Source organism: Camelus bactrianus, chromosome 19, assembly GCF_048773025.1.
Source record: "Camelus bactrianus isolate YW-2024 breed Bactrian camel chromosome 19, ASM4877302v1, whole genome shotgun sequence".
In the NCBI taxonomy this organism is placed as follows: domain Eukaryota; kingdom Metazoa; phylum Chordata; class Mammalia; order Artiodactyla; family Camelidae; genus Camelus; species Camelus bactrianus.
This window is the reverse complement of record NC_133557.1, coordinates 41205500-41229206: the sequence shown is the minus strand read 5'-3', so window position 1 is coordinate 41229206 and position 23707 is coordinate 41205500. Positions and strand designations below refer to the sequence as shown.

Here is a 23707-nt window from a genome sequence, read left to right as displayed (position 1 = left end):
CCAATTGAGCTATACCCTCTTCCCTCACTGTGTCTTTATGTGATGAGGGATAGTGGAGTTAGGATGGTGGCGTTGGAGGAAGGGGAGAGAGGAAGGTGGGGAGAAAGAGAGAGAGAGAGAAAGTGAATGCGTGAGTGTGAACTCTTTCTCTTTTAATAAGGCTAATGCCCTGCTGGTTTAGAGACCCACCTTTATTACTTCATTTAACCATAATTACCTCTTAAAGACCCTGTAACTGGATGTAATCACATTGTGGGCTAAGGTTTCAACATGTGAATTTTGGAAGAACACAATTCAGTCCATGGTAAAGACCACCAGAAAGTCACTGAATGATTTACATCAGTGAAATGACCAAATCACGTTTGACAAGACAAATCTAGATGCAGGGCAGAGAATAGACAGAAGAGGGGCAAAAGTGGACATGGGGGACAGTGAGGAAGTCTTTTGCAGTAGTCTTTCTATTTAAAGCTCAGACTGAGTTTACTGCAGTGCTATTGGAAAGGTGAGCAATTCAAAAGTTATACAGGAGCTAAAATTGAGAAGGTACAGCAATTCATTTGAAATGAGAGTAAAGTTCTAAGAGGTTCCAGGGATGGTGCTTAGGTTTCTAGATTGTTCAACTGAATGGGCGATGAAGCCATTCAAAGAAATGGAGGCACTGGAAGAGGTCTAAGTGTGGGGGAAAGATCATGAGTTCAGAGTGGTACATGGTACATTTCAAGTATTTTTGAGATATTAAATACTAATATTTAACACTTTTGAATGATAATGGCATCTTGTCAGAATAATTTAACCTAAATGCTGAGACAAATACCCTCTATGTACCAATGCCTTAACACAATACATGAAAGTTCCTTGTTTACATCATAGCCTGATGTGGCACTCCTTGGATCCCAGAGATACTCCTCCAAGCAGTAACTCAGGGATCCAAGTTCCTTCCTTCTTGAGGTTCTGCTTCTGAGATCACTGTGAAAGAAAAAGAGAGACTATGAATGAGTGCACAGGGGATTTGATGGTTAGGCCTGGAAGTGGCATACATCACTTTTGTTCCATAACCCACCCAGGATGCAGTCACTTGTCCTAACTAACTTCAAGGGAGGCTGGGAAATATAGTCTTGCTATGGGCCAAGAAAGAGGAAATTGTATTAGTGAGCATCTCTGCCATATTTACTATGTGCTAGTCACTTTATGTGTTTTAACTCATTTAATCAACATATCAGTCTTATAAGGTAGATATTATGTTATCATCTCCACATAATAGATTTAAAAAACAAAACCCAAGTTCAGAGATGTTGAGTAACTTGCCAAGAGTCACATAATCAGTAAGGGTAAATCTAGAATTTGAATCCAAATGAACTGACCCTAGATACTTTTTAACCAGTGCATAACACTGCCTCTTAAAGTTGAGATCCAGTTCATGGTAGCATGTTAGGTCTAAAGCTCAAGAAGGAATTTTTCCTGTAGATAATAAACTTGGGAGTCACTGATGTAATTCAGGATTTTCCAGCTTCAGCAGTATTGACATTTTGGGGCAGATAATTCTTTGTGATGGAGGACTGTCCTGTGCATTGTAGGATGCTTAGCAGACTCTTTGGTTTATACCTACTTGATGCCAGTAGCATTCTTTCCTCAGGTGTGACAACCAAAAATGTCTCCAGACATTGCCAATGTCCCCAAGGGAGGCAGAACTGCCCCTGGTTGAGAATCACTGTTATAAATGAAGACATGAATATGGATGAAATTATTCAAAGAAAAAGTATAAAGTGCAAAGAGACAAGAGGCTAGTAGCAAGTCTTAATGAACTCCAAAATGTAATGGCTGAAAAAGAAGATGGGCCAACAGAAGAGACTGAAAAAGAATGGCAAGACAGGAGGAAACTCAAAAAGGGTGAGGAAATTAAAGGAAAAGACTGCTGCAAGGAGGAATAAGAAGTGAACAGTGTTAAATGCTGCTGAGAGATCTTGTAAGAGAAAGATTGAAAAATATCCTTTAAATAGCACGTGAGGTCCATTGATTACCTTAGTAATAAGCATTTCAGTTGATTTATAGGATAGAACCCAGATTAAAGTGGACTGAAGAGCAGAAATGGGATATAAGAAAACTGACACAGCAGGTATCCAAGACATTTTGGAAAGAAAGGAGAAGCAGTAGCTTCTAGCAGTAGATGCCTGTGGGATCACAGGAGGAATTTTTTTTTTAAATGGGAGAGATCTGAAAAAGTTTGAAAGTCTATAAATGGTCCCAGTTCTTTAAGTAAACATGAGATAAAGGATAATCAGTAGTGTGCCATTCCTAAGAAACCACAGGTGGAAGGATTGGCTCTGGGTTGTGGTGGAAACAACTTGTCTGTTGTAACAGAAGGGAAGATGCCCAATATGATGCACCTTCCTACAGACACCTTACATTTTGCATTTCTAACTAAGAACTTAATGTCTTTCCCACAAAATCTGAAACTGCTCCTATATTGGCTAATATTATTAATAATAATGTTATTTTCCTTGACAATCCCATGAAACCCTTATAGTCTTTCTTTCTTATCCTCTTCCCCAAATCTTTCAATACCAATTTTTATTGATTCTACCTTGGTAATGTGCCTTGAATTAGAGCCCTCCTTTTATTTCCATGGCCAATAAATGAGTGCATTTTTTTTATTACTAGCTCAAATGTCACTTCCTTCTTGAAGCCTTCCCTATTTCTATCAGGCAAACAAATTTTTATGTATTTCACAGCATTAAAAGAAAAACAGAGGCAGCGACAATGTCAAAATAAAAATTTTTGCCTTACATGTTATTAATCATCCTCATGAGAGTATCCTATTACTCCAAACATTTCATTCTTTACTATTTTTAATGGGGCTTCTCCCTTTCTTCTTTTTTCTTTTATTAAAAAATGTGTTCCAAATAATTATTTGCTCTTGCACACCTGGCTTAAGTACAACACATATAACACAGCACCCCAACTGTCAAAAAAATGTGGTTTCACCACATCTACCAAATCAACCTTGTGGATGAGCTGGTATTTAGAAACAATAAATCTGTGGCGAGGGTTACCAAACTTCCTCTAAATTCTAGGTCACCCTACTCTGGTGGTGGACTCTAAAGTTACTGGATCTTCAGAACACCTGCAGGTTAGTACTATCAAACCCAAATGAGCCCTTCAGATCACCGCCTTGACCTGAAGCAACTGGTGCCAGAATAAACTGATAAGATGATCTGGCTCTGGTCTGATTTTGCTTCGATGCTTCTGTTTCCAGTACAAAGTTCTGGTTGCCCATGACTTCCCGGTTCTTAAAACCCTTGAGTTGTCCGGTTTACGTTTGTTCCTTCCAGACATTACGGGAAGCCAGTGCTATATGTAATTTTTATTACAAGGTCGAGGAGTTGGTAGTATATAGTTTGGAACCATTATCCAATCCTTTCACTTCTTTCGGTTATACTTGCCCACCAAGAGGAAAGCTTTAGATTTTCTGGTAAAATCCGTTCCGACGGGGCATCTAGAGTGAGCACATACAATTCGTGTGGACTTACGTCCTCCCACTTCCACATCTTCCAGGCCCTGAGGAGGCAGCGTTCGCCGGTAGGCTCCGCAGTCACCTGGCGCACCTGGCCCTCGAGGCCACGCCCTCGCGTCCCCCTAGCACAGCTAAGCCGGAGGGAAGGGCCCAGCGCCCCACCTCCTCCCGGGCGGCCGCTCCACGCCCCGCCCCTGTCGCGAGGCCACCTCCAGCCCCCTCGCGGCTTGGCTCCGCCCCCTCCAGCTCCCCAACGTCCTCGGCGTGGGGCCCGAGCCTGCGCCTGCGCGTGCGCCCCGGGGCCGAAGTCCGGGCGCGCGGTGGCTGGAACGCGGAGAGCGGCGGGCGGTGCAGCCAATGGAAGGCGGCGCTGGCTAGCGGCTGGGAGGCGGGGCCTGCGCGGGGGTTAGGTTAGCGCGAGGCGTGACCTAGTTGACAGGCTCTGAGGTGCTGCTGTGGCGGCGGCCGCCGGGCTGAGGCGGGTGGGAGCTGGAGCCGAGCGCGGGCTGAGGGAGGAGGGCGGCGACTGGAGAGCGGCGAGCCGCGTGGGACCCGGAGCCTCTTTCACTTTTCCCTCCCGAGTGCCCCCTCCCACCCCTCCCACTCCACACACACCCTGTTTGCCCGTGAGCCTGGGGAACTTGCAGCTTAAAGCCAGCCACCCCCACGGCAACATGTACCCCAGCAACAAGAAGAAAAAGGTGTGGAGAGAGGAGAAAGGTAACCGGCCAGCCGAATCCTGGGGGTGCGGGAGGTGGGGGTGGGGTGGGGGCGGGGGTCAGGGCTACGTGGGCCGCGGTGCCCCCCGCCCTGCTCCCGCCACGCGCCCGCCGGGCCGGTGCCGCCTCTCTGGCGGGTCCGTGTGTACACACGCGAGCACGCGCGCACCCGGCGAGCACGCGCCGCCTCCGGGCCCCTGCCGCTCGCGCACGTGTGGGCGCACGCCCCTCTCTGCTGCCCGTCGCGCCGGGTCACCTCCGCTCGCGGCGGCCCCCGAGCTCCGCATAACTTACTCAGGCCGCCCGTCCTGTCCCCAGACCCCGGCTGGGACTTTCGGACTCCGGCCCGGGTGTCCCACGGACACGTGCCCGCCGACAGGCACCCGGGCGGCAGATGCTGCAGCTGCTCCCCGCCCGCTGAGCCTCAGCCGTTCACTCCTCGCCTCTGTCCCCTGTTCCTCTGGCAGGGCGTCCCCACCGTCGGGTGTTTGGGGGCTCGGCCCCTATTTCTGCGCTGCAGTGTGACTTTCCAGACCTAGAACTGTCGGGGAAACCTGAAACGAGCGGGTCTTGTCCGCGAGGCTGAGTGCCTTCACCTAATTCTGAATGGGCTTTCCTTGCATAGAGTTCCTCTGTGTTCCAGCCCCATTGATAGTCCGAAGTTGCTCAGTGAGATTGAGGGACTGATGTCAGTCTCTGAATGAACCCACGCCTGAGTTTTGTGCAGATCAAGGCTAATCCAGATCAGCCAGATTGACAGTGACCCTTACTTCTGTAAGACGCGGAAGTGTCTGACCCAGCCCCTCTTTTCTCCCTCTCCCTCTCTCTTTCTCTGTGGCATCATCGTTAGATAATCTAAGGTAAAACTTGAGTCTTTCTTTTCTTCCCCCACACCTTTCTTTTTACTCTTTAGCGGCTAATTTTACAGAAATGTGGTAAAAAGAACTTGCATTGCTACTGCTGAGGTATACTAAACCTGTGTGTATCAAGAGTGAGGTCGAGTGAAGGAAGTGCAGATCTCCCCTAAGTATCTCATCTTCTTTATAGAAGAAGGATAAAGGCGTAACGAGGTTGAAAGTTGATTTCCTTGGTAATAGCTTTTAAAACCTGTAGATTCTCATCGCAGCTCCGGGGCTTTGTAAACAGGAAGGCCAAACTGGATCGAGGCATGAAAGAAAGAGAACGAATGTGGAAAAAGAATCCTCTACATAGGGCCTACTTCAAACAATGCAGGAGGAAAGGGATGAGGAGGGAATTTTTTTTTTTTCACCTTAACTACTGGGAAGATTTAACATAGCATAACTGAACAACTCAATAAAATGGTCTCGAAATATTGACAGACTAGTTGTATATGCCATTTAATTTTGTTTTAATGATTATGAGTATATATAGAACTTAATTTTGGAGTCACAAAACAAATGCTGTTGAGAATAACAGCCTGATATATAAAGTAGTGTAAAATAACTTTGCTTTGTTTCTGCAGTAGCAATTATCTGAGTTTCAACAAGGATTTACCTTGTAAACATTGGAAAATCTTTTGTGCTCGTTTTTACTGATGGTCTTGAAGTGTTAGCTTTGTATTATTGATAATAATGGGGGCAGAATAGTGGGAGTCATGGAGGTTGTTTTCTATACATGAATAATTGATGAAATTATAATGATTACTTAAGAACTATTTTTCTGTCTTAATAGGTGATGTTCCTAAAGTAACAGTGGTTCCTTCATTAAACATCTGCGCTGTTGGGGACTGTGATAAGCAAGCATTTTAGAATCTTTACTGTGTTTTTTTTTTTTTTTTTCTTCTTCTTTTGCTTCTATACTAGGGAAAAATATAACCAAATTAATATCTTCTAAACAAGCAAATACACAACTAAAGAAGGCATTTAGCAAAGTAAATTTTTTCTTGTCCTATTTTTGCATGAAGTTTAATGTTAAAAGAAAAAGTTATTGTGACTTGAAGACTTTTTAATGTGTCTTAGTGTCTTAATCAAGATGTCTATTTTTGGAATATTTAATAGTTAAAATATATTGTAAGTCAACTATACTTCAATAAAAATATGTATATATGTTACACCATCAAGAAGGAGCCAGGGATTTCCATTACAGTAGTTAGTATTAAGCTGATGGATTGCATGACATTTTTCTGAATTGCACTGGAGAGGGCGGTATTATATTTTTGTAGCTGTTATTTAAATCTAAGGAAAGGCTTACCCACCTTATTGAAATGTCAAGGCATTCTATAAATATATTTTAACTCAGTAATACTATCTAATAAGTACATCTGCCTGCTTATATGCTTTGTTCACTGCAAAGGTGAAACATACTTTAAGGAAAAGTTTTGTGTAAAGCCAAAGAGACTGTATATTTAACTGTGGCCCTCAGTATGTTTCATTGTTTAAATATATAACTAAGGAATTCTCAAGTCCACATGGATTTAATAAATGTTATTGATCTAATGTTTTGAGCCCTAATTCAAAACCAGTCAATGTGTTTTACCATTTCAAGAAATAAAACTTAAATTATCTCATTTTAAATATTATTATCTAATTATTAATCTTGTTTTTGTTCTAAGTGTCTACACAAACTTTTAAGTAAATGGAATGACAGAGGTCAGGTTGCATTCCCATATGTACTTCTGACACTTACTAAAACTACAAGTTGGGTCATAGTAACTTAACCTGATCATTGATATTGCAGTATTTCCATGTTAGCGATCTGGGCTTTTTTAGTAGTGCTTTGGTAAAGGCTAGTCATCACTTTTCTTCCTCTGTGTGATTCTTTCAAATTTACTGTTCCCTTTAAGATTCCTATTCCATCAAGACCCCATCTTCTTATTCTACACAGACTACATTGCCATTTAATTCATAGAGAAAATATGTCATAAAGCATTAACAGCCCTGACATCTTCCTCCATAGTCTCATTTGTTTCTTTACATGTCCTTTGTTCTTTCACCTTTCTTCATATCTAAGAGAAAGCACTTTTCCTCTTTTTTACTAATATTAACCCCTTGCTTGTGCTCTTTATCTCATCCGTATTCTTTGAGATCTTGTGCTGTCATTTATTCCCTTTTGGGTGTTTAGTTTCTCAGTGTCTTCAGGTTCCTCCCCTTAATCTATAACAGTGACCCAAAGTAACCTTCCTTCTGAAGGACTTCACATTCGAGTTGCTGTTCCCAGTTTCCCTCTTTTCCTCAGGCCCTCAAAATCTCCTGGATCTCAGTTATACTCTAAGGAAGCTAATGTTCCTAAAGTCATTCAGTAATAACAATGATGATGGTACTAATATAAAAATAGCGTTTGAGTCCAACGTGTGTGCCCTGTACTATTCTAAGTACCTTACTTGGTTTATCTCATTTAATTCTCACAAAAAGCCTCTGAGGTAATATACTGTAAGGTCAAGTGCTTTGAACACAATTTACCTAAGTTTGAACCCTAGTTGTACTGCTTACTAGCTTACTAGAATAAATTACTACCTTAAGTAATTTATTCAACCTCTCTGTTTTAGTTGCCTCATCTGTATGTTGGGAATAATACCTACCAACCTATCTCAAAAAGAAGCAGAACCATAAAGGGGTTAAGCCCAAGATCACATAGATTTGCATGATTTGGCATTAGAATCCAGACAGCTCTGTTAACCATTTGGCTTATTAATTTTCATTCTTCTTGACCTTCCTGCAGCAGTGGGCAATATTTACCTCTTCTCCTTATTAAAACTCTTCTCTGGTTTTCACATCACTCTGGACCTTGATTCACCTTGTATTCCCAGTGACATCTAAGTTTTATTTCGTTTCCCCCTTCTCTTTTTGTCTACTGCCTACATGTTGTGGAGGTTTGGTCCTCTGTCTTCACTCTCCCCTATGAACTTCCTGTTGGACTAGAAGTTTAGGTTAATTTCTAAAATATCTAGGCTAGATCTCTCTCCTAAGTTCCAGGTTCTTGAATACCCTAGGCATCTTAAATTCAATAGTGTGACCCTTGAGTATTATAGTATTGTGATTTGAATATATCACATGTAATCATGTGATTAAAATTGCTTCTTTTATTTGGGGTCTCCTAATGTGTCTGAAGAAAAGCCAGTTCTAGGAATGGGAAAATGTTGGTTCCCCATTTTTTACTCATTTTTGCTTACAGTAATACTTTCTGCAGTTTATTTCTGTGAAAGAATTTTTTAAAGTGATTGTTTTATGAGGGTTAGATTACCTAAAACTAGATACTATCCTTAAATCCATTTACCTAAACTACAATACCTTGTAATATTCTGAAAGAGAGTTGGTGAGTGAGCATCTATCGGTCTCTCTACTTTGTGGAGACCTTTGGAAAAGTATATGATACATGACAGCTGACATACAGAATGAGTGAGGATGCCAGTGTCAGATAAATTGAATATTAGTAAATCTAATTTGTCATTTCCTTAGATTAAAAATAAATATATTTTCTTACATTTTTTTCTCTGCGTTCTAGTGGATCGTTTTATAAACCTTCTAGGATATACATAATCAAGTTTGAATATTAGTGGTGTTTGTTCTTTATAGGATAAGATTAGGATTACTCATCATAGCAGTTCCTATACATTTTGGTTTTAACTTATGTTTCCAGCTACTTTTCAATTCTGTGGCCACTTACCCTCCCCGTAACATATGTTTGTTTGCATTGTTCTGTTAGTTGAAATATCCTTATTTCTTACCTCTTCGTGGCAAAATTCTATTTGTCCTTCAGGGACTAGCATTCGTGCCACCTCTTTTGGAGAGGTTTTCCTGAGAAGGTAGTACAGTAGAGTGACTAATGGTATAGGTATAGTGTCTGATGGTATGGTATAGTGTCAAATGGTATAGGCTGTTTTTTGACTAATGGAGATAGTTGACTGGATTTTAGTGGAAAGCTCTCTTACTTTGGACAAACTACTGAACTTTGATGTGCTTCATTTCCCTATCTGCAAAATAGGGATAATAATACTATCAATTTTGCTAAGTGTTGGGAAGATTATTTTAATAAAATTATAGATGTGAATACCTGGCACAGTGAGTTCTTTATAAATGACATAAACAATTGTTAATTCTAAGCATTTAAAAATATTTTCATCTTGTAATCAAGATTTATACTTAAAGTATTATTTGTATCACCTCCAAAGTTATTATTAAATTGAAAGGGTACTTTATTGTTGATGGCATCATAGAATTAAGGAAATATCTTGATGACTCCTTTTCTTATACTCTTAGCATTTGTACATATTTGTTTTAGGATTTTGTATTTTATTTATGTTGTAATTATTTTGTATCTTATCCCTTTCCTCATTTGTCATGTGAACTCCTCAAAGTTAAGGGTCACCTTTGTAGCTGCAGTGAATAAACGTTTTGCCTGGCACATAGTGGGCTGTCATTAGATGTTGATTGAAAGAGTTTACTTCCTTTTTGGACTATCACAAGAATGTCTTCCTCATCAGGCTTTGATCTTTTTTCCCTCTACTAATATGGTATTAGTTTGACACTTTTTCCTGTCAAATATGGAGTCATTAGATTTGCATTTTGTTTTTGGTTAGTTTAACATGGTTAATATTTGAGTTATAAAATTATTCCTGAACTCAAAAGTTATATACAAATGGAGATTCTGCTTTTATTTTGCAAGAACGTTTGCTGAAGATGACCTTAGAGGAGAGACGCAAAGAATACATAAGGGACTATGTTCCACTGAACACCATCCCATCGTGGAAGGAGGAGATGAAGGGCAAGAGCCAAAATGATGGTAAGTCTCTCAGAACATTTTTCAGGTAGATACTGTTCCCATTTATTTATGACTTCGGGAGAATTGTTGGTAGAATTGAATAACTGGCATTTAATAAAGACATGCCATTTTGTTATATGAAATAATTGGTTGTCATTTAATTGTTTTTCATAATGTACTATGTTTTATTGAAACTTAAGAAATTATTTAAACATAAAATTATATTCTGAAATATACCACATTTATATTATGGAACTTTTTTACAGGTACTTTTAAAAAACTATTCTATAGTAGTCCTTGGAGCAAATGATATTAGGAATTTGCTGCTCTGGTGGTATGGCCTTTTGAGTTTGTTTTGGTTAGGTGCATTTATATCAGAATTCTTCAAGTTATTTTAAGGATTGAATAATTGAAGGACAGTGTATTAGGAAGAATAGAGAAAAATCAACATTACACATACTTCTAGAGAAGAGTATATTTGTATGATGTGGTATTATGTCTACATATAAAGTATTTATATAACAGAATTTACTCACTTTCAAAGTCTTCATGGTTTGATGAGAGTCTAGATTAGGGAAAATATATGCATTAAAATATAAGCAAAATTTTAGGTATTAAAAGGGCACATGGAAAAATTCTAAAAAAAACATAGTAGGTTTAATGGATGTTTAATACGCTTTTTAAAAAAAAATGCTTATCTATGAATTAACACTCATTGGCAGTAATGGTCTGAATGTGAAATTTAGAAGAAACAGGGTGCTTTTTAGGGTACCTAAATGTTGAGAAAGAAAGGTAATTTTATAAATGGGACTTGGAAGATTCTAATTTCATAGATTGTTGTCTTAGATTGATGGAACTATATAATTTTCTTTGGACCCTGAGCAAGAAGACTAGCATGGAATTCCTATGGATAAAATCTGTGAGAAATAGCGGCCAAATTAGCCTTTGGTGTCTGTGAAGAGAGCACGTTTACCCGAGTGTTTGGGCTTTAGAGGGAATTTTGTTTTTCTAGGAAGGCAAAGCATGTGGGTTCTTTTAGAGCTTACTCTGCCTGGAAACATGTGTGACCTTGGGCAAAGAGGGTAGTAGCTTTCCCCCAGGTTCTGTTGGGGGTCACTGGACAAGCTGATTGGGATGTACACATCTGACCTGCTGCCCAGTGTTTTGAGTAAATGCAAGTTGTTTTAATAATGGTGTAATTAAGACATCCTTGAGAGAGAAGGTAGTGCTGTGTAAAGAAAAGAATACAGAGCTAGAGATTGAAAGGACAGAACTGTGGGCCCTGTCCAAACCAGAGACATGTGTCTCTTCATGTCAGGGTCTCAGTTGTTTATTCTTCTGCTTATGAGAAACTGGTATTGAAAACTTCAGTTCCACTTTTTATGGCTAGTAAATCTCTCTTGTACTTCATTCATCAGATTTTTTTCTTGGTCGCTGTTGCAGCTGGTCAGTTTTTTAAGGTTGCAGTACATGATGATGTTCTTTTTTTTGTTTGTTTGTTTAAACAAATTTTGGCTCCTGATACAGAGGTAGATTTCTGTTGCTGCTAGAATAATTGACAAAGCAATAGTGATACCCAGGCTGCGTTGCCCAGTGTTGGGTCTGCTCTCCTCTGCATGTAGGCTTGGCCTTTATATTGATTGCTTCTATATGAATATCCCACACATATGAGTGTACAGTTGAACTGGGTTGTTAGAGAACTCAGTTGGATGTTTTCAGAGATACCACAGACCAAAATATTTCCCCCTAAGCAGAAAAAATAGACTAATACCTCACATTATTATTCCCTAAGGAGATCCTATGTATTTAATCCTGTTTCCCAGTGTGAGCTTTATAAATGGTTTACAACTGCTCTGTGTATTTCAGTTTTTTCATTCATGCTTTTTTGAACGTGAAAGTTCTTCATGAGGCTCTAGGTGGTGTGATCAAAATTGTATTTTTATTAAACAGTGTTTTATTTCCATCTAATGTTACTTGCTTCTCTCTATTGTGACCTGGAAATTGGTGACTGGTCTCTTGTTTTTTTCGTGAAATGGAGTGGCTCATTCTACAAGTAATTTCTTTTCAAAATATGTATCTTTCATAGTACTTTCTTCTAGTGTTACCTATCCAGTGCTCAGTTATACTAAAGTATTAGACAAGAGAGTTTTAGTATTTTAATAGTTTGAAAGAACCTTTAAAAATATAAATTAAAAAAAATGATACAGGACAACTATAAATATAGTTATATTTTTATATTTTATTTTGAAATGTTTAAGCCACTGCTTATAAATGTATATGTATATAAGTAGGTACTGATATTTATAATAGTTTAATCTTTTAAGTATGCAAGAAGCCTATAACTCTGTCATATAGTTTCTGATTTGTAGGAAAGGAACAGTACTTACTGGGCTAGCACAATATACCAATTTTAAATTTAGTAGTTTGTCATTATTATCTCTGTTTCTATAGGAGACCATTTTGGCCTTGCTATCCATGATTACATGGAAAATTCACAAGCTACTATTTAAGAAACGTTTCTTTGCTCACTTTTCTTTTACTTTCACTAAAATATATTGTAATAGAAAGTTAAGAAAAGGGGGCAGTGGCCAAATATGTTTGTCACAATTTTGATTTTAAGCTGTCTTAACAAAAAGAAACCAAAAATTGCCAAACAATGTAAACTCAGTGTTTGTGCAGAAAGAAAGTAGCAAGTAGATAATATTTTTACTTTGACATATCTTTTGTAATATTGGAAAGCTAGGGGTCATCAGAGGAAAGAATGGGAGATGATTACAAAAAAAAAAAAACCCATTTGGTTATTGTTCATGTTCATATTTGTCAAATACTATTAGTAAATCTCTGGAATTATATGCTTCTAATTATTTCTTCTTTGTTAGCAATTATATAATAATTCTATTTCATTTGTCAGTTACTCTGTTGCAGGGAACTTTAAAATGCTTGTCTCTTCTATTATACTGTGTCTCTAGCACCTGGAATAGTGCCTCTGTGTAGGTGGGCTCAATCACTATGTTACATAAGAATGCCTCAGAGGTTAACAGTCTACAAAGGACAATTCTTTTTCTTTATTTTTTTTCAAATTTAAAAATGAGCATTTAAAAACATATATAAAAATAGAGTAGTGTAATGAAGCTTTATGTGTCCCCCATCCAGTTTCAACAGTTAATGATGGTCAGTTTTATTCCATGTATACCAGTGATCCCTGCACCCTTTCTCTCAGACTGTTTTGAAGCAATTTCTGTACATCATATCAACTTTATCTGTAGACATACGTATGTGTGCCTATGCATGCATCTCTAAAAAGGAGGGACACATTTTTGGTGCTTTAGTATAATCACAGTACTGTCACCACACCTGAAAACTAAGATTTCTTTAGCATAATTAGATATGCAATTAATATTCACATTTTTCTCATTGTCTGATAATTTTGCTTTCTTGTGCAGTTGGTCTGCCTAAGTCAAGATCTAAAGAAAGTTCACATATTGCATTTAATTTATGTATTTGTCTCTTTTAACCTATAGTTTCTTGTCTTTCCATCCTTTTATCACCTTGTAATTTATTTGTTGATAAAGTAGGTTATTTGTCTTATAGAAGTTTTTACATTTTGGATTTTGCTGAGTGTATCTTTGTGGTGTCATTTAACATGTTCCTCTGTCCCCTGTGTTTCTTATGAGCTGGTTGTTAAATCCAGAGGCTTGATCAGACTGGGGTTTAATTTTTTTTGGAAGAATACTTTATAGATTATTGTACTTTCTTTTGCATGATGTCTGGTTATCACTCTCTGTGGTGATAAGACTGATCACGAGGGTCAAGTGTTGTCAGCCTAATCCATTCTTTGTAAAGTTCCCTGTCACCATTTTAACCTAGTAAATTTAGCAGCCATTGATGATTATTGCTTAGATTCATTATTTTACTAGAGGTTGCAAAATAGTATTGTCCTAATTTTTCATTCTTTCTTCATTTATTGGACTTCTATAAAGAACTTTTTCTTATCAGCTTTTTTTTTATGCAGTACAGTTTATACAGAAAAGGCAGAATAAATGCTAGATTTCTTTTTATTTACCAGTTTTCAGTTGAGTTGGTTTCCTGAAATCCTCCAAAGATAACCAAAGATTCTTTCTTCTTAAGTTTTACTGTCATTTGGAACCTCTTCCCCCCTCTTCCTCCCCCTGCATATGTTAAATGGGATTTAAAGTATAGTGCTCATACAAATGCATACAGTTACTAAACTGTAGTCCTAGGATATAGAAGACAGGCAAAGATAGATATAGATATATAAATGGATGGATGGGTATGATAGAAGGATGGCATTGCTTTTTTATAGGGACAGAAGTTCAGTTCTCAGGTTTAATTGGTATGTGTTCTGTTCCCTTTTGGTACTTTCCATGCTGAGGTTCTAGTAGAATAGCACGCAGAGAAGCACGACTCTGCCATGCTTCTGCTAATTTTTTCTTACTGGTTGGTATCATGGAAAATAGCTGCAGCTGTAAGTTTAGATTGAGTCATTACTTCTCATGTTTATATGGAACAGTCAAGGTTGGAAAATATAATAAATACTGAAGATGAATTAGGAGGAAACTGTAAAACTCAGATATGACAAAATATTTTAAAAAGGGTCATTTTAGAAAGAAATTTCATATTTCATATCTTATATATAGTGTTTTAATATGATATATAGGTCATTTGAAAATGCTTAACTAGAAAATGTCTGAACCATGAGGTCTAAATCTGAATCGCCATTTTTTTGAAGTTTATTAGCAATATTTTGAGATCTGTGAATTGACTAGAGATAGGCATATGTGTAATCCTTGTTTTTTTGTATTAATAATTTTTGCATGGTTAGCTGAGAAGTTCTGTCTTATTTGCTCTTATTTTTGTTAAAACTAATTTTTACTCTTAAATAATTTTCATAAGAGGTGATAGCTGACCAAAGAAATAAAAGTTAAATCCAGACTCCTGAGTCTGCCTATTACGTTGAGATCTTCAGTGTGGGTTTTGAATTTTGTTATGTTTTACCTATGTCCCAAGTTGACTATTGATAGCTAGAAATCATCAAAGAAAGAGTATCTTAATCATATTTCAATCCCAGTGCATAGTCCAGTATTTTATCCTTAGTAAATTTTCAGTAATGATTTTTTGAATGTCAGTGTGTTTATTAATCACCAGGGATGAGGAAATAAGAATATAATTATTGTTGCTGAATATTCTATGGAGAGGGGTAAGGGACCATATGATAAAAGGAATTAAAAAATTATAATAACTATGATGAAGTGGCTCTGCTCCAGATTTTTAAACTATATTACCTGTATTTTATTAAATATTTGATATTAGTTGGAAGACAGGCCACAATTTAAAATGACTGAACTGTTAGGAAAATGGTGTTTAGAACAGAATGGAGTTCAAAAGGGATACAAAAATTGGAAAGGAATTTTTCCTATTTTAATCTTTTGATATTGATCCCTTTTTATATTATTTTCAGTTTGAGCACTATACTTTAAAAGTAAAATAATCTGAAGAAGCAGAAGAAAGCTCAGAGCAAAACAACTTAGCTTATTAGATACAAATCATTTATTTTGAGTGGATGTTAATTTTTTCTCCACTTATATGATCTTAAAATGAATTTAATTAAGAAAAGAAATCTATTTTTGCCTCAAGTAAACTAGACCTTTCTGTCTTATTCTTTCAACAATTATTTGTGAAGTTTTCATTACCTGCAAAGTTCCACAAGTAGAACTTATATTAGAAACAGACATTTTTCACTTTAGAAGTGAAAAATAGACTAGAAAAGACTAAAAATCCTAAAATGAGCTGAACTCTTATGATCTGGCCTCTCTCCTTTTCAGTCTCTAATGTCACTCCCTTTCTTGGTCTCTGCTTGTAGACCTTTTCTTTCTGGAATGTACTGTGCTCCTTCCCACTACTGGGTCTTCATCTTTTTTTTTTTTTTTTCCCTCTCTTTCCACATCTCTCACCTTCTTAATTTTTCCCAGATTTCATTTCTCAGCTTGAAAACATTCTATTCTCTCTGAACTCTTCCCTGAACCCTTACTCTGGAACAGATTCCTGTATTAAATACATTTCATGCAGCTGTGATACTGTTCATAGAGCATTTATATCTGTTTTCATATACTCAGTCATAGAATTATCTGATCAGGATCTGTCTCCTTAGGAGACTAATTACTGTGAAAATAGGGACCATGTTGTCTTAACTCCCTTTTATATCTCTGGCTTCTGGCATAATGCCTGATGCACTGTAGATATTCAGTAAGGATTTGTTGTGTGAATTGAATAAATGATAAACTATATATCTGTTGATATTTCATGCATTATTTCCTTTCTTCCCACCTTTTCATCACTGTATTATGAAGATTCATTGGGGAATGATGGGCTTAGAAATTAATCCAGATAATTTTTAATGTAGGTAATAAATACTTTGCACCTCTGTAATGTAAGGTTGATTTTTATCATTTTAAAAGTTAGATAGCCTAATGATAAATTACAGTAAAATCTCACTGAACTGCTGCATTGATATTTAACTAGTTGAGACGAGGATGAGAATTCATGTGTTGTGTGTGTTCATCAGTGTCATACATTATATATTATTATTTATAGTACTTAGTAACTAAATGTCATGATTTCAATTTCTGTGAGCTTAAATGTAAACAAAGCTTAAGTTAAATGTGTATAAATGTAGAAAATTAAGCTCATTATATAATAACATTTTAAAGTGTAGAAAAACTTAAGGTATTGCCATTCTAAATGCATTTACTTTGGTATTATTGATTCTTGACACATAAAACAACTGTAAAAAATTATCTTATTACTATAGTCCTTTAAGCCATTTACTGAATTAGTTGTTTTGCTTAAGAAAGGAATTTGCTACAGATAATGAATTTGGTTCCCCATGGAAGAATTAGGCTAAATAAGAGAATTTTGAGAATGACAAGCATTCATGCTAATCTATGAAAATAGAAAAAATTTTTGTGTAATAATATTTTGTGTGGAGGTGTGAGCATTGGTTTAATCACACATTTGTGAAGTAAGGTTAACTTCTAAAATGGAGATAAAATTTAAAATTATGTAGTGATTCATAAGTCACTACATAGTTTTGTTTTTCCTCTGCCTTTATCTCACTCTTAGTCCTTTTAACTACTTTCCAACATTATTTTAACAACATATAAATAAGTTTTATTATACATTGCAGAGTGTACCACTAAGTGCTATGTAAATTATCCTTGTATTTAAACTTCTTTTTAAAATAGTATAGAAAAAAATCAAATATCTTTTTTTTGATATATATAAAAATGACATGGTGTTGAGACAAGATGAAAAGTTCTTTCTGTGTATTTCTTAAGTCTGTAACTTCACCACAGAGTCTGTTAGTTTTATTTTTAATACATTGAATGAATTATACCAGTAAATACAGATTTTACTTAAATACATTTTGGTCGGTGCAGACAGATACTTTGAAATTGGTTACAGACAGGTGGTAACCAAAGCCAACCTTTTCCTTTCTCCCTTCCTCCCCACCCTGATTGTCTTCTATACAAAGAGTCTTCATAAAGTCTTTTGCCTTTTTGAAATATTTAGTTATTAAATTTTCATATAAGTATTCAAAACAAGGATTTGAATATAATTTACTGTTTTATCGAAGCCTTTGATTTAGAACCAAATTGAGGATTGCTGATGAAACAAGTAACTATAGATAATAAATACGTGCACATGCCTTGCCATATGCATGCCAGGGCAGAAGATATGTGTACCTTTGGAGGTTTGGAAATACTAAGATTTAGTTTGGTGTACCTCCAGGGCAAGCCATGGATTTCAGATTGTTAATTGTTCCCTAGAGATTGGACTAGTACATATTCAGTTTTTTAAGTGTCCAGACTACCCCAACATAGAGGTAATTCTCCCATTACACTTAGATTTGAGATTGTGTCTGCCATATGAAAGTAACAGAGTTAGAGTTTTACCAAATTTTATACTTCGTTTGTATTAGTGATTCTGTTGGGGTAAAAACTTTCAGGTTTTTTTTGTTGTTGCGGTTTTTTCTTTTCTTTTCTTTTTTTTTTTTTTTGTCGTATAAATTGAGGCTTAATGTTACATACCCATCAGATAAGTAATAATGGGAATGATTTCTATTATTTTAATGTATATATATCTTCCATGTTAACTCTGGGAATGCAAAAGTTTTGAGATTAAACATGTCTGGCATCAAACCCCATTTCTGCTCTTGTATACACTAGCCAAGGAATCTGGGACCTCCCTAAACTTGTCTCCTCATATGCTAGTTATCACATTGCAGCTGTATTTCGTCTTCCTAAGGTTGTGATGAGAATTAATTGAGAGAGGACATCAGTGGACCGACATAACTCCAAAGCCCTCTCTTCTTATTATAGAATGCACCTTCCTCTTGCATGAAACTTCTTGTTCTTATTCATCATCTGCACATACCTATGTTCATAGCCAGTGTGTAAAAGAAAGTAGGTTTTTTACTATGCCTATAACTAACTACACATATAGTTCTGTTTGAACTTGGACTGTCTGCTTTAGAAGGTAGGAACTGTGACTGCTTATTGGAATTTTTTTATGGGGTCTAGTGGAGGTTTTTGTGTATGAATCCATTTAGTAGTTTGTGATAAGTATGCTAAGCAGAGTTACAACTGATCAAGGAGAAATTTTTTTAAAGATAGTTGGTTATTTGGAAATATCAGGAACTACTTTGTTTCCTCTATCAGTGCTTGTATGTTGTTTTTAAGATTTTGAAATTTGACTGTTAGAGAAGATGACATTTAAAACTGAAATTACTTTGAGTTAAAGGCTAATATTTTAAAATTTCTAAATATTTTGTTGTTAATTAGCACTTAGAGTAAATAACAAGCTAGTAAAATTTCTGGACTTCAGTATATGTGAATGTCATTGAAAAGGAAAAAATTTCTGTTTAAAACAAAAATTGACTGAACAACTTACACATACTAAGGGAATGGCATAATTCATACCTCAGAGAAGATGACTTTTTGTTGAGGAAAGTATCTTGAACCTTTGTGGATAAGAGAAGTCTAGAAAGAAAAGACAAAAGCAGAGAGGAATTTTGAGTTTTTTTGGAGAGCTTGAGAGAAAGGTGTGAAAGATGTAGGAACAAAAGGAAAAGGAGATGTGAGGAGAAATGGTGGAGAGCAAGGTGCTCCAGCAACGTGGCAGAAAGGCAGTCCTTGTGTAGGATGGAATCTATCTGTCCTTAAAGGATATAGATAGGATGGGGGCTGGAGATACTTATCTTACCTGATTATTAAAGTAACACATGTACCTGGATGGAGGTACCCAGGTGCCTGACATCTTTGTTGTTTTAATGATGGTGCAAATTACATGATTTATAAGAATATTGAATTTAACCATACTTATGAGTGCCTTTGACAAATACAAAAAGTACTCTATGCTCTATAGTCTCTGAATTCTTCCTCTTGTTCAGATGGCACATGGCTGGTCAGGGATAATAATGCGTACCTGGCAGTTCACTAGACATATTTTATCTCAGCTGAGTAACTGGTTCAAATTCATGTAACTTGACTTGGTTCTTAAGCATATTTAAAATCTGTTTAACCTTTAAGTGTACAGTTCAGTGGTTTTAAGTACATTTATAATCATCCTAAGTACCCATTTCCGAGACTTTTTCATCTTCCCAAATAGAAGCTCTGTACCCATTAAATAATAACTACCAATTCTCCTCTCTCACCCAGCTTCTGGTAATCTCTATTGTATTTTCTGTCTTCATAAATTTGCCTGTTGCAGACTTCATATGAGTAAAGTTATACAGTATTTGTCCCTTGTGTTTGGCTTATTTCACTTAGCATAATGCTTTCATAATGCTACCCATATTGTAACATGTATCAGAATTTCATTCTTTTTTAAGGTTGGAGAATATTCCACTGTATGTGTATATACCACCTTTTATTTGTTCATCTATTGATAAGACATTAGGGTTTCCACCTTTTGGCTATTGTGAATAATGTTGCTGTAAACATTGGTGTACCAGTATCTGTTTGAATATCTGTTTTCAGTTTGTTTGGGTATTTAACTAGGAGCAGAATTGCTGGATCATATGATAATTCTATGTTTCACTTTTTGAGGAACCACAAAACTGTTTTCCACAGCAGCTGTATCATTTTATATTGCCATCGGTAATGCACAGGGGTTCCTCTACATTCTTAACAATGCAAGAATTGCATTTTTTTGTTATTATGTTTTTGAAAAAATGATAATAAAATATAAAGAATAATTTCTCTCAGCAATGTTTAGTAGTTTTCATTGTACAAATCTTTCACCTTATTGGTTAGGTGTATTACTAAATATTCTATTCTTTTTAATGCTATTGTAAATGGAATTTTCTTAATTTCCTTATCAATTATGCCTTCATTGCTGGTATATAGAAATGCAGCTGAACTTTGTTCATTTTGTATCCTGTAACTTTGCTGAATTCAAGGAAATAATATTTTGGGTTTTCTACATATATGATTATGTCATCTATGAACAGATGTAATTTTACTTCTTCCTTTCCAATACAAAGTTGTATATTCCTTTTAAGCAGCTGCTGAATTAAGTTTGTATTTTGCTGAAGACTTTTGCAAAGTTACTCACAAGGGATATTGGCCTGTAGTTTTTTTTCTGGCTTGGGATTGGGTAATCCTGGTTATCTAGAATGAGTTAGGAAGCATCCTGCCCTCTTCAGTTATTTTGGAAGAGTTTGAGAAGGATTAGTGTTAATTCTTCTTTAAGTGTTTGGTAGAATTCACCAGTAATGCCATCTAGTCCTGGGCTTTTTTGTTAGAAGGATTTTAATTCAATCTCCTTATTAGTTATAGGTCTATTCAGATTTTCTGTTTCTTTCTGAGTTAATCTTGGTAGATATTTCTAAGTGTGTTTCTAGGTATTTATCCATTTCTAGGTTATCCATTTTTTTTTAGTGTATAATTGCTCATAGTATCCCCTCATAGTCCTTTTTATGTATGTAAAATTGGTAGTCATGTCCCTGCTTTTGTTTCTGATTTTAGAAATTTTAGTCTTTTCTCTTTTTTTCTTAGTACAGCTTAAGGTTTGTCAACTTTATCTTTTCAAAAACCCAACCCTTAGTTTTATTGCTCTTTTTAATTGTTTTTCTAGTCTGTATTTTATTTATCTCCACTAGACATTATTTTTTCCTTTCTTCTGATAGCTTCTTTTTCTTTTTTAAGTTTCTTAATGTGTAAAACTAGATTATTGGTTTGAGATCTCTTTTAATGTATATGTTTGCAGCTATAAATTTCCCTCGATACTATTTTTGCAGTATGCTGTAAACTTTGATATGTTTTGTTTTCATTAGTCTCAGTGTATTTTCTGATTTTTATTTTTTCATATGGCTTCAAGTTCTGTCTAGCATGCTTTTTTTCCAACTCAAGAGATTCCCATTAGTTTTCCATAGGTCTAGTGGTTATGAACTCCTCCAGCCTTTATCTGAAAGTGTGTGTATTTCTTCATCATTTTGGAAGGACAGATTTGCTGCCTTTTTTTTTTTTTTAAGGCAAATCTTTTTTTTTACTGAGTTATAGTCATTTTACAATGTTGTGTCAAATTCCAGTGTAGAGCACAATTTTTCAGTTATATGTGAACATACATTCATTCATTGTCACATTTTCTTTCACTGTGAGCCACCACAAGATCCTGTATATATTTCCCTGTGCTACACAGTACAATCTTGTTTATCTATTCTACATTTTGAAATCCCAGTGTGTCCCTTCCCACCCCCAATACCCCTAGCAACCACAAGTTTATATTCTATGTCTGTGAGTCTGATTCTGTTTTGTATTTATTTATTTATTTATTTTTTAGCGTCCACATATGAGTGATCTCATATGGTATTTTTCTTTCTCTTTCTGGCTTACTTCACTTAGCATGACATTCTCCAGTAACATCCATGTTGCTGTAAATGGCGTTATGTTGTCGGTTTTTATGGATGAATAGTATTCCATTGTGTAAATATACCATATCTTCTATATCCAGTCACCTGTTGATGGACATTTAGGCTGTTCCCATGTTTTGGCTATTGTAAATAGTGCTTCTGTGAACATTGAGGTGCAGGTGTCATTTTGAAGTAGGGTTCCTTCTGGATATATGCCCAGGAGTGGGATTCCTGGGTCATATGGTAAGTCTATTCCTAGTCTTTTGAGGAATCTCCATACTGTTTTCCACAGTGGCTGCACCAACCTGCCTTTGCATCAGCAGCATAGGAGGGTTCCTTTTTCTCCACAGCCTCTCCAGCATTTGTCATTTGTGGACTTTTCAATGATGGCCATTCTGACTGGTGTGAGTTGATACCTCACTGTAGTTTTGATTTGCATTTCTCAGATACTTAGTGATATTGAGCATTTTTTCATGTGCCTATTGATCATTTGTTTTCTTCCTTGGAGAATTGCTTGTTTAGGTCTTCTGCCCATTTTTGGATTGGGTTGTTTGTTTTTTTCTTATTAAGTCGTATGAGCTGCTTATGTATTCTGGAGATCAAGCCTTTGTCGGTTTCATTTGCAAAAATTTTCTTCCATTCCGTAGGTTGTCTTTTTGTTTTACTTATGGTTTCCTTTGCTGTGCAGAAGCTTGTAAGTTTCATTAGGTCCCATTTGTTTATGCTAGCTTTTATTTCTATTGCTTGGGTAGACTGTTCTAGGAGAACATTTTTGAGATGTATGTCAGATAATGTTTTGCCTATATTTTCTTCAAGGACGTTTATTGTATCTTGTCTTATGTTTAAGTCTTTGATCCATTTTGAGTTTATTTTTGTGTATGGTGTAAGGGAGTGTTCTAGCTTCATCGATTTATATGCTGCTGTCCAGTTTTCCCAACACCATTTGCTGAAGAGACTGTCTTTACTCCATTGTATATTCTTGCCTCTTTTGTCAAAGAAGAGTTGACCAAAAGTTTGTGGGTTCATTTCTGGTCTCTCTATTCTGTTCCATTGGTCCATATGTCTGTTTTTGTACCAATAGCATGCTGTCTTGATGACTGTAGCTCTATAATATTGTCTGAAGTCTGGGAGAGTTATTCCTCCAGCCTCTGTCTTTTTCTTCAGTGATGCTTTGGCAATTCTATGTCTTTTGTGGTTCCACATAAATTTTATTATGATTTGTTGTAGTTCTGTGAAATATGTCCTGGGTAATTTGAGAGGAGTTGCATTAAATGTGTAGATTGCCTTGGGCAGTGTGACCATTTTAACAATACTGATTCTTCCAATCCAGGAGCATGGGATATCTTTCCATTTTTTAAAGTCTTCTTTAATTTCCTTCATCAATGGTTTATAGTTTTCCATGTATAAGTCTTTCACCTCCTTGGTTAGATTTATTGTGAGGTATTTTATTACTTTGGGTGTTATTTTAAAGGTGATTGTTCCTTTACTTTCTTTTTCTGTTGATTCATCATTAGTGTAAAGAAATGCAACTGAGTTTTGAACGTTAATCTTGTAACCTGCTACCTTGCTGAATTCTTTGATTATTGGTAGTAGTTTTTGTGTGGACCTTTTAGGGTTTTCTATATATAGTAACATGTCGTTGGCATATAGTGACACTTTTACCTCTTCTTTTCCAATCTGGATCCCTTTTATTTCTCTCTCTTGCCTGATTGCTGTGGCTAGGACTTCCAAGATGATGTTGAATAGGAGTGGTGATAGTGGGCATCTTTGTCTTGTCCCAGATTTTAGTGGAAAGCTTTTGAGTTTTTCACCATTGAGTACTATGCT

General features: G+C 36.3%; 1 protein-coding gene across 3 annotated transcripts in view; it reads left to right on the top strand.

The window, feature by feature from the left end:
- The first annotated feature begins 3905 nt into the window (after positions 1 to 3905).
- The window catches only part of MACROD2 (mono-ADP ribosylhydrolase 2), a 1883327-nt gene continuing 1863525 nt past the window's right edge, over positions 3906 to 23707 (top strand). For 2 of the 3 annotated variants that reach the window (XM_074347853.1, XM_074347852.1), the window contains exons 1-2: positions 3906 to 4231; positions 9853 to 9969. In XM_074347853.1, the coding sequence (XP_074203954.1) occupies positions 4186 to 4231; positions 9853 to 9969 (163 nt within the window). In that variant the 5' untranslated portion in view covers positions 3906 to 4185. The remainder of the gene's footprint in view (positions 4232 to 9852; positions 9970 to 23707) is intronic. The other variant, XM_074347851.1, reaches the window with a different exon arrangement.